Below are 12,221 nucleotides of genomic sequence, written 5' to 3'. Positions count from 1 at the left end.
CATTAGAGAACAGTGCAGTTAGTCCTGTGGACAGCTGCAGACAGGCCAAGAACAACAAGGAGGGACTGTATATCATTGCCAGTCTCGGTGAATGTCATGTGACATTAAGAGCAGTTTTTATTCTGTGGTTGGGGCACAAAACTAATTGGAAGAATTTAACTGGATTAACCTGGTGAAAAGACAATGAATTGGGAAGTGACAACACATTCATGAACTTTGGAGGTAATCACGGGTCAGTTATTTGCAAGAATAGAGGAGAATGGTTGCTTTGCATTGAGAAAAGCCACGATTGAGGTAGATGTGAAGAGTGGAACAATATTCCGGGAACTGGAGAGAAATCAGGAGGAACTTTATCCCAAAAAGGATGGAGACAAAAGGATTATACCTGGAAATCACTTTCCTAACAAGTTGTGACTGCGGAGTGACGTTTTCAAGACATAGATCAAGATATTTGTTAGGCAAGGGTCACAAAGGAAAAGGAACTAGTGGATAATTGGAAACAGGGTGCAGCTGATGAGATTAGATTCCCTACAGTGTGGAAACAGGCCATTTGGCCCAACAAGTCCACACAGACCCTCTGAACAGTAACCGACGCAAACCCATTTCCCACCGACTAATACACCTAACACTATGGGCACTTTAGCATGGCCAATTTACCTAACCTGCACATCCCCAGGCTGCGGGAAGAAACTGGAGCACCTGGAGGAAACCCATGTAGACACAGGGAGAACGTGCAAACTCCACATGGACAGTCACCCGAGGCTGGATTCGAACCAGTGTCCCTGGCGCTGTGAGGCAGCAGTGCTAATCACTGAGCTACCGTGCTGCCCCAATCATAATTTAAGTGAATGATGAGACAGGTTTCAGAGGCTGAAAAATTGACCTGTGTTCCTGTGTCACCCACTCCTTGAATCAGTTATTCTAGAACAACTAGCTCAACCATTACAATAATAAGCGAAATATCTTTATTCATGGATTGTAAATGAAGTTATTTATTCTCGCTAGTTTAAGCAGTATTTTTACCTCTGACTATACAAGTATCATATATGCAGCTCACTCTAGCAACTTCACCTTTCAAAAAATTTAAGTAATTTGCTCAATTAATTGTCTGTCACACAAGTAAACTTAGAAAATCATAATATTTAGACTCTAGATTCATAAACCAGATCACTCAAGCAGATTTTCAGGCCCAGAGACTCTTCTTCAGAACTGATCATTGCAAGAAGGAAAACATAGATGCTCAAGATGGGTGAGGGAGGAGGAGTGAATGGTAGGTGGAGATGGTGCCAAGAGAGACAGAAAAACATGAGCAGACAAAGGAATACAGAGGAACCTCTTATCAGAATATTAGTTATCCAAATATCAGATTATCTGAAGGGGATCTCAAGGTTCCGAAAGAAACATTACATCAAAGAGCTGTTTCAACCCTGATCGCGTCTTTTGTTTACAGGTACAGTGATTAAAAAATGAACTGGGCTCACTGAAATGCCGCCGTGGATAATCCTGGATGGTCCAGGCATCGTCTCTAAATGACTGACCTCCCGCCCTCTCTCTCTCCCCCCACAAACATTGTCCTGTACAGGGTAGAGGTGGAACCTGTCAAAAAGGTGTACATGCGTGTGCACGCTATTTGGAGACTTACCCCACAAAGGCAGCAAGTCTTACTGTAGGTGTACTGTCTGGCTGCCCTGGAGGGGACGGGGTGTGGATGAGGGCCGTGACAGTGGGTAGGGATGGACGTGGGTGCGAGTGGAAGGGGCTATGTTGGACTGGGTGGGAGCAGACGGGATTGGGGGCATGGGCGGTATTGGACAGGGTTGGGGGGTGGGCGGGGTTAGAGCAGACAGGGTTGGGGGCAGGGAGCAGATGGGAGCGCACTCACAGAGTGCTCTTACCCAGTCTCCTGATTGGGGAGCAGACTTCACAGAAAACTGAGCCCCAGAGGAAATCAATTAATCGAATAATCAATTATCTGAATGAAATAGTGCCCACCCATCCCATCCGGATAATCGAGGTTACTCTGTAGATAAAGGTCAGCCTGGGAGAATCAATATCTGCTAATGGAGACTATAAGCGGCTGACAATGTATTGTTTGCGGAAGCTGCCTGGGAAACCACATTGAGTAGGGAATTACAGTTGACAAGATTGAGTGAACTGCAGGTAAATTGTTGCTTCATCTGGAAGCAACAAGTTATGCACTTTACTCTATCTAATCTGAGATATTCACTGCTCACATTGGGGAGACGAAGCAGAGACTGGACAACCTCTTTGTTGAACACCCCTGTTCTATCCACAGAAACGACCCTGAGCTTCAGCTGCCTGCTGCTTTAACACTGCGTTCCCTGGCAAACATTTGTCTTGGACTTGCTGCAATGCTTGAGCAAAGCTCAGTGCAAGCTGGTAGAACAGCACTTCACAATTTGGGAACCCTGCAGTCTTTCAGACTCAAGGTCCTTATACCTTCACCTGTGCCCTCCTTACCCAAAGTCCCCTACACACCAGGCCTTGTCAGGACTTATGCCTGAAACGTTGATTCTCCTGCTCCTCGCATACTGCCTGACTGGCTGTGCTTTTCCATAACACACTCTTTGACTTGTCATCACATGGGCTGGTATCACAAACAACCCGGTGTCAACCACTAATAGTCCCCATTAGCAGCTACTGCTTCTTCCAGGATGAGCTTTACCCATTCATTCCTTTGTCTGCAAAACAGTTTTTCTCTGTCTCTCTGGGATCTATCTCCACCTATTTACTCCATCCCATTTACCCTCCTTCCATTCTAAACCATAGCCTTCTAATCTTTCAATGCAAGAAAATTAATTTCAAATGCTCATATTTTCATTGCAAATAATGAATATGAAGACTAGACTTCTTTAAAATAAGCTTGGAAAATTACTTTTAAATGTCCGTCAGTACACGCAGTTCTGCTTTATAAATTAGTTCTGAGTCTTTGTAGAATTAAAGACATTTTATAAAGTGCTATGCCACACAAATCAAAATATCATTTGCACTGATCAACTTTATGTTTTCATTTTTTTCCAATGCAACAACCCACACCCAAATTCTACAGTAGAGAAATGCCACATTTTTAAAAATGTGGCAATGTTACTTGATTTTAAGCTGACAAACCAGATGTGTTCAGCTTAAACTGACCATAAACACTTGACAATCAAGCAGATGGAAGCACAAAACAAGGTCTAGCACAGCATCAAGCAAATAACAGATCCTACATGAAAAGAAAATTCATTATCAGTGGTTCTTACTGTAACTATAGGAATTTAAACTTCAGGACAAATGCCACTTAAGTGCTACAGTGTGCAGCAAAAATAAAACTTGCTGACCAACTTCGCTTCCTGACATTTGATTACATGTAGGCTGCAATATCAGCACATCTTTAAAAATAAACAGGCACTCATAGAATGCAGGAACACACGCCTACTGCACACCACATTCCAGTACCTGTCTACTTTTCCAAAAAGGTGTAACTTCTTTAAAGAAAATTTCTGACCCCCGTATATAAATAGCTTACTCAGTGTTGTCCCTTAGTAATCCTCAACAACAGTCAATACCATCATAATGGAAAGAAACAAAATTCAGGCAAGTTTCAATATTTTAGGAATTGAAAGAGAATATTGGTAAACCCTATAAAACTTTCCCAGCAAGAAATGCAGTGAGCAGAATTCCTTTAATAGTGCATATTCATGAAAGCAATTTTTACTTTGCATCGTTACTAAGCTGGTGGTAGATGTCTAATGTCTGGATCTTCATATTTCAAACTCAAAAGGACAAAGTTAAAAATCACAACACCAGGTTATAGTCCAATAGGTTATTAGGAAGAACTAGCTTTCATACCACTGCTCCTTCATCAGGTAGCTGTGGAGCAGGATCGTAAAACACAGAATTTATAACAAAAAGATCACAGTGCCATGCAACTAAAACATATTGAACAAACCTAGATTACTGTTAAGTCTTTCATCTTTTAGAATGGGTTGCAGGGTTTGGTTCATTAATATGTAAATCCCCAGAACTTCTTTCAAGTCACATTCTCTAAGTAACTTAAGGTTTTATATAAAAAAAGTGACATCTTAACTCAGACAATGCATTAAAACTGAGGTTAGAAGTCTGTCTGTATCCCAATCCTGAGCCAAACTGGTTCTATTTCCAAAGTAGAAATTTATAAAATGTTACATGGATTGACTATCTGCAGATTGTGTGCTTTTTGAACAAAACAGAATGGAGTCCACTTCTCGCCTTTAAAAAAACCGCCGAACCTTAAACAGACCATTGTTTGCAGTAAACTGCCTAGCCTTCAGGACAACATTGGCCACAACACCATACAACCCTGTTATGGCAACCACTGCAAGATGTATTAGTGTCGACATGGATACTACCATTACACGTGGGGACACCACCCCACAATGTACATGTTAGGTACTCAAGCGACTCAGCCAATGTTGTCTACCTCCAACGCTGCAAGCAAGGATGCCCTGAGGCATGGTACATTGAGGAGATCAAGCAGACACTACGACAATGGATGAATAGACACCATGCAACAATCGCCAGAAAGGGATGTTCCCTCCCTGTCAGGGAACACTTTAGCAGTCAGGAACATTTGGCCTCAGATCTTCAGGTGACCACCTGCAAGGCAGACTTCAAGATGCACAACAACGCAGAGTGGCTGAGCAGAGGCTGATAGCCAAATTCAAAACCAATGAGGAGGCCTCAACCTGGACTTGGGGGTTCATGTCATACTACAGGTGACCCCACTACACTATATACTCTCACTTGTGTGCGCGCGCACACACGCACGCACACACACACACATATCATGCAGACCTTCTCACACACGCAAACCTGCTCTCAGACACACACACCCATCCCACAAGAACCTTGTGCAGAAAAATTACATCACGCAATTAAGACAATGCAATTTTGCCTTCCTATCTTTTCAGGAAAGAAAGTGTACAGTCAGTCCCCAAGTTACAAAATGGCTCTATTCCGGAGTACGCTCCTAAGTCAATTTACACGCAGATCAGAACATAATACAGTACAATATAAAACAGCCATTTGTGAATACAAGCAAATGTTTGCATGTTGGATCCTTAAAATTATGTACAATGGGACAAGATCCCACGTAAAAGTGCGCCTAAGTTGGGAACTGCAAATGGAAACAGAGTGTCAATCCTTTGGGCCTGCTATTCCCTTAGACCATACTTGATCTATTACTTGAACCCATCTATCTTCTGTAATTTTTACCACATTCACATATCAAACATTTAGCAAACTTCGATTTTGAAATTTTCACTTTACCTACCATCAAAAAGCTTTAGAGGGAAAACTGCTCCAGATTCCCACTATTCTTTGTGCAAAGAATACAACTCTCACTGACAATGTTACCTAGTGTAGTAACAAAATGTCTGAAAACAAACTTTCAAGCTCAGTGAGCTAACTTACATACTTAAAAATACAACCCCTAACATCATGCAATTCAAGCCAGGCCACACAGTTTTGTCCCCCTATTCTGTACTCTCCCACTACAAAAAGTTGTTGTCCTTCATTTATCTCATCAGCTCCTTCACTGAAGCAGTTTTCACAATTGCAAGCAAACACTTTTTTATTCCTGGAGGAGAAAAGCTGAAATGCTATAATTGAAATACTAGAGAGGTCTGTAATTTGAAAACCATATTCCTTCAGTTGTGCAATGCAATGTTGCTGTTTGAAGCACCAAAGGAAAATTCGAGACTGAGAGCCACAGGGGGTCTTTTGAATTTAAGTTTTGCCTGACACCAGCCTTCTGATTGGTTGAGCTGCACGGTTAAAAAGGTTTGCGTGCCAAAAGGTAGAGGGTGAGAAATGCCCAATACTGCAAACAGGAAGTGTTTATCTCTCTCTCTTTTCATGTGAAGGCAAGCCAAAAAAAAAACAAGAAAGCTTGAGAGCGCATTCTGAAACAAGACAACATCTAGTTCAACATGATTAACCATCAAATTGAACAGCCATCACCCTATAGACATTATTGGTTAAATCAGAAGGGCTTAGAGAAAATAACTTTCTGCCTTTTAGTCTGGACAAGTTTGTTTAGCCTGTCTATATAGTTTTTCCACCTATAATGAGTGTTATGTTGTTTGTCCTTTGTCAATTTCAGGTGTGATGAAGAATGTGTACACATTTGTGGCTTCTGAAGTGGTATATTTTGAAGTGTTCTGCCAAGGTAAAGCATTACAACAAACAGAAATATTTTCTGTTAAATGATGAAACCTGGTGTGAACTACTTTTATCCCGGGCAGCAGCCAGCTAAATTGGTCATTTTTGTCTCATTGGAATGTTTACACATTTTATGACTGCATTTGGAACAGTAACACATGACCATTAGTCCTTTCTTCCCTGTTCAGTTGTGACATGATTTATAATCCTTTAACGCCCACAGTTTTGTGAATCTGAAAGGCAATTCCTCCAAAAGACAATATATTGCACTAGCTGAGATCCGGACACTGTACTCAAAATAAATAATAGCTGAAAATGTGTTGCTGGAAAAGCACAGCTGGAAAAGCCCTGAAGGGCTCAGCCCGAAACGTCAATTCTCCTGCTCTTTGGACGCTGCCTGACCTGCTGCGCTTTTCTAGTAACACATTTTCAGCTCTGATCTCCAGCATCTGCAGTCCTCACTTTCTCCTCAAGATAAATAATAACCAAGTCTCAGGTCACTGTCACTCCTTTTTATTCTAACCTACTTAAGAGATCAACATTGCATTAGCCTTTGAAAGTATTCTCCCTCCACCTCACAAAAGTGTGGTGCGAATGCACACAGTGTGCAGAACATATATTCTAGTCTGTCATACAACAATGGCCAAACGCGCACAAGCACACTGAATAAATCAAACAGCCTGTTCAACAGCACGTTCAGCTTTGCAAACTCCAGAAACATAGGTAACTCTGGCGCAAAGGCTGCAACAGTTGCTATTATCTGAAGAAAAACCTCAGTTAAGATCCACAAGTGCCAAGATTCCTACATCCATAAACACAAAAATGTCTTGACACTGGTTCCAACGAAACCTCCAGAGATCCGCAATTTTACCTACAGTTCCAGTATCATTAACTGATGACTAACCAGAGGAATACGATGTCCTTAGTTATTTTAAATCAACCTGTTCAATTGTATGTCATGACATATCTGGCACAGGGAGGCCTTGAACTCAGACTTTCAGGTAGAGACATTACCATTTTGCCATAAGAGCACCTTTGGGTTGCCCTTATGCTTACCAATAGAAACATACCCAAAGGCAGCTAGAAAGTATTCTTTTATTTAAAGATAGCCTAGGCTTATTAAATAATAATGCATAGTTTGATGGGAATTCCCAGGAGTGGGAGGTGACGATGGTGAATGTCCACTCAGATACACATTACATTACACCAATTTATTCTGACAGACTCAACCGGCCAAGGATAGATGGGGCAGGGCAATCAGCAGCAAAGTAACATAGGTCACTAACCAAAAGTGTAGTAGTCCTCATTTTTTGAGTGAAGTTCTCCTCCACAAACCAACTTGCCCACCCTCCTCCCCTCTGGATCTTGGTCTGGACTGAGGAAGGGCTTCTGTTTGAGATTTCTGTGTTTCAATTCTGTTTAAAAAAAAACACAATAAAAACATGTAATAGATGGGGCAATTTTACCCTCCAAAGAAAGAAACAGGGTACTTTGTAGAGAATACAGACCAGCAAGGAATTTTTTTTTTTGCATACATTGACACAATAATTAACAACTCTGAATCTTACTGATTTAAAAAAACTCACTGATGATATTGTGGGTCAAATACAAAATAGAGATTAAGAGATTCATACAATGGGATGATGCAATGTTCTCTTCAAAGAAGACATCTGAAAGCCCCAGTGGATCTCTGTGGCCCTAGTTATATTTGTGACATGGGGAAAATCTGAACTTACCAGATGACTGACATATTCAAAGAGTAATTTACCTTTTTAAAAAATTATGAACCCTATGGTCACTTATGGCAGGAGGGGCGGGGTGGTGTAATATGGTACAGATCCTACCCAAATTAGCAAACCACAAAACCAGTAAAGGTAAAATCACATACATCTCATATCAATAATTGGTAAATATTTTAATGGATAATGTTGTAAAAGCCCATAAGACTGCCACACCAAATGTTCCACACCACCTTCCTTTCCGAGATGAATGTGCAAATATTTTTATGCATCACCTATTTTCTTCCCAGCTATTAACTCAATTGAATCACTACTGTTCTAGCCAGCGTCTTATCCACTGCAGCCAACCTATCTGTAACATCTTCCAGATCCACACCCATCAAGTTTTATGCTCCTCTGACTGCAACCTAAGATGGTGCATCATAACCATTCTCCATACACACCCCACATACACTTCAGTGCATTATTTACTCCACATGCCTTCAACCAAGCAGATTGCACTTTCTGATACCACCTTTGGCACACCATAATACCCTTTAAATCCATCTTTAAGATTAGATTTCCAGATTTTATTTACCCCTCCTGGACTTCACAGTGTTGGTTCTAAGATTTGTTTGTGCCTCTGAAGTATCCTGAGATGTTTTCTACATTAAAAAAGATACAATATTATGTTCTTGTGGCAAGATTATCTGACTTTAACAGACTGACCTTTGCGTGCCACTGAAGCAGTGTGTTTGTAGAGTTGCTATTCCAATTGAAATGGAACAGTTTTGCCAGGAAGTTAAAACCAGTCACGCAACTCTGGATCTCTTTTGGAAAGCAAAAGTTTATTTCTGCATTGTTAACCATGGATGCAAAGGAGGCATTTGACTTTAAAGAGTCTTAAGGTCTCAAAGTTCCTTTAAACTTAACTTGTTTAAACACTTTGCATGAAAACTCCTATCAAGAGGACACCGAGGTAGTTTTAAAATAGGAGTTCATAAAGCACCATGCTTAAGGATATCCAAAGAATATGATAGTTTTCCTTGCAATTAGTTATGCAAATATATTTCAGCAAAAGTTAGGAAAAGTATCCCAACTTTTCTATCTTCAGCAAACCGACCTCATTTCACAGTTTCAACAGGCTGACAAATCACAGCCTTTTATTTTAACTGACATCAAACTTTAATAATAATATAAATTAGTTTATTCATACTAGATGAAATTCTTATCAGCATATGGTTTGAGAAAGTACTTTGCCACTGACATCACATCCATGTTGAACAAATCAATTCTTTGCTTATGCTTTGGCATTTATTTACTGTCAAGATATAACTTAATAGGTAAAAGTTTTAGATAGTTGGCTTAATTCATGGAAGAAAAAAAGCCAATATCTCCCAATGCACTGAATGGTAAAGTTAAACTCTAAAATAAACAAAGAAAACAAAGCACCACAGATGCTGGAAATCTGAAGCTCTGATTTCACTGCAATTCAACTATTATTGTCAAATTTCTCTAGCAAGTCAAAAGGAAGCCTTTCAAAATCTGAAGGCAGAGAACAGCAATAAAAGACTGGCCCAAAGCAATGGAGGACTGAGTTGCAAGGGAACATGCAAGTCACAGATGTACAGCACGGAAACAGACCCTCCGGTTCAACTTGCCCATGCTGACCAGATATCCCAACCCAATCTAGTCCCACCTGCCAGCACAGAGTCAATATCCCTCTAAACCTTCCTATTTATATACCCATCTAGATGCCTTTTAAAATGTTAAAATCGTACTAGTCTCCACCACTTCCTCTGGCAGCTCATCCCATACATGTACTACCCTCTGCATGAAAAAAGTTACCCCATAGGTCTCTTTTATATCTTTCCCCTCTCACCCTCAACCTACGCCCTCTAGTTCTGGACTCCCCTGCATACTTATCCCATCCATGCCCCTTGTGATTTTATAAATCTCTATAAAGTCACCCCTCAGCCTCCGCGTTCGAGGGAAAACAGCCAGTCTATTCAGCCTCTCCCTGTAGCTCAAATCCTCCATCCCTGGCAACATCCTTGTAAATCTTTTCTTAACCATTTCAAGTTTCACAACATCCTCCCAATAGGAAGGAGACCAGAATTGCAAGCAATATTCCGGAAGTGGCCTAACCAATGTCCTATACACCTGCAACATTACCTCCCAACTCCTGTACTCAATATTCTGACTAATAAAAGAAAACATACCAAATGTCATCTTCACTAGGAGAAAGTGAGGACTGCAGATGCTGGAGATCAGAGCTGAAAAATGTGTTGCTGGAAAAGCACAGCAGGTCAGGCAGCATCCAAGGAGGAGAATAGACATTTCAGACATAAGCCTTTCTTCAGGAATGAGGGCGGCTTATGCCCGAAACGTCAAATTTTCCTGTTCCTTGGATGCTGCCTGACCTGCTGTGCTTTTCCAGCAACACATTTTTCAGCCTTCTTCACTATCCTATCTACCTGCGATTCTACTTTCAAGGAACTATGAACCTTCACTCCAAGGTCTTTATTCAGCAACACTCCCTAGGAGGTTACCATTAAGTGTATAGGTCCTGCTAAGATTTGCTTTCCCAAATGCAGCACTTCGCATTTGTCTAAATTAAACTCCATATGCCACTCGTCAGCTTATTGGCCATTCTGATCAAGATCCTATTATACTCTGAGATAACCTTCTTCGCTGTCCACTACACCACCAATTTTGGTGTCATCTGCAAACTTACTAAATATACCTCCCACATTCCCATCCAAATCATTTATATAAAACAACAAAATGTAGAGGACCCAGCACTGACCCTTGTGGCACTCCACTGGTCACAGGCCTCCAGTCTGAAAACCAACCCTCCACCACCACCCTCTGTCTTCTAGCTTTGAGCCAATTCTGTATCCAAATGGCTAGTTCTCCCTGTATTCTGAGATATAACCTTGCTAATCAATCTCCCATGGGGAACCTTGTCGAACGCCTTACTGAAGTCCATATAGATCACATCAACTGCTCTGCCCTCATCAATCCTCTTTGTCAATTGGGCTCTTGCTTTTCACTTGCTGACTATAATCTAGATTCATCAGTTGAAACAGAAAGTCTGGCTCTAAAAGCGGTGCAAGTGGAAAGACAATCATGCATTGAAGTAAAAAGTAAAGTTAAAAAGCATATGCCCAATAGAGAGAAAAATCATCAGTAAGGTCAGCTATAAGGAAACATGGAGAAGTTTAAGACCAAAATTTAGCAATGCATAACTTATAGCAGCAGGCTCTAGAATTGCAGAAAATATTGTTACATCGTACAACGTGTGGAGCTGGTGATAGTCTAAGTATTATCACTCAACTATTAATTGAGAAACTCAGCTCACGTTCTGGGGACAAGCACAAATCCCACCACAGCAGACGGTTCAATCTGAAAATCAAATCTAAAACAAAACGAATTAAAAATCTACTGATGACCATGAAACCATTGTCGATTGCTGGAAAAACCCATGTTGCTCAGTCATGTTCTTCAGAGAAGGAAATATGCCATCCTCACCTGGTCTGACCTACGTGCGACTCTAAATCCACAGCAGTGATTGACTCAACTGCTCACTGAGAAAGCCACTCAGTTTTACCAACCGTTATGAAATCTCAACGAAGAACTGAAACCAGACAGACTACCTGGCATTGACTTAGGCACGAGTAAAGAAAACTGCAGAAGCAGCCTTGTCAAACCTGCAAAGTCCTCCTTATTAACATCTAGGGGCTAGTGCTAAATTAGGAGAGCTGTTTCATCAGACTTTTCCTGATGAAGGGCTCTGGCCCGAAACATCGAATTTCCTGTTCCTTGGATGCTGCCTGACCTGCTGTGCTTTGACCAGCAACACACTTTCAGTAGTCATGCAATAGTCTGACACAGTCACACATTCAGAATCATACCTTACAGGCAATGTCCCAGATACCATCACCATCCCTGGATATTTTCTGTCCCACCAAAAGTAAGCCCTTGTGCACTTTTTGAACAAAATAGAATGTATCTGCAAATGCAAATTTACTCCCAAGTTTCATACGTGTATCTGCATGTGCATGTGTGCGAGAGACAGAGGGGAAGAGTGTGCGCGCATGTGTGGGAGGGAGGTGGAGAAGAAAAGGAATAAGTATGAGAGTGTGATAGTGTGTAAGAGTATGTGTTTAAGTGTGTGAGAAGTGTATAGTGTAGTGTGACATGAACCCAAGATCCCAGTTGAGACTATCCTCATGGGTATCTTAAGTTATCTCAGGAATGTGACATGATAGTTGTTCTGGGATTTACATTTAGTGA

General features: G+C 41.1%; 1 protein-coding gene across 4 annotated transcripts in view; it reads right to left on the bottom strand.

Moving 5' to 3' along the window:
• Window positions 1-12,221, bottom strand: part of map2k4a (mitogen-activated protein kinase kinase 4a) — a 177,213-nt gene that overhangs the window by 124,897 nt on the left and 40,095 nt on the right. For 2 of the 4 annotated variants that reach the window (XM_060844279.1, XM_060844280.1), the window contains exon 2: window positions 7,491-7,619. The exons of the other annotated variants lie outside the window; for them this stretch is intronic. In XM_060844279.1, the coding sequence (XP_060700262.1) occupies window positions 7,491-7,619 (129 nt within the window). The remainder of the gene's footprint in view (window positions 1-7,490; window positions 7,620-12,221) is intronic. 4 annotated transcript variants of the gene reach the window in all.

The sequence above is a fragment of the Hemiscyllium ocellatum genome, chromosome 25 (assembly GCF_020745735.1).
Source record: "Hemiscyllium ocellatum isolate sHemOce1 chromosome 25, sHemOce1.pat.X.cur, whole genome shotgun sequence".
NCBI lineage: Eukaryota > Metazoa > Chordata > Chondrichthyes > Orectolobiformes > Hemiscylliidae > Hemiscyllium > Hemiscyllium ocellatum.
Note: the sequence above shows the minus strand (reverse complement) of the source record. Positions and strands in the feature narration are given on the sequence as shown.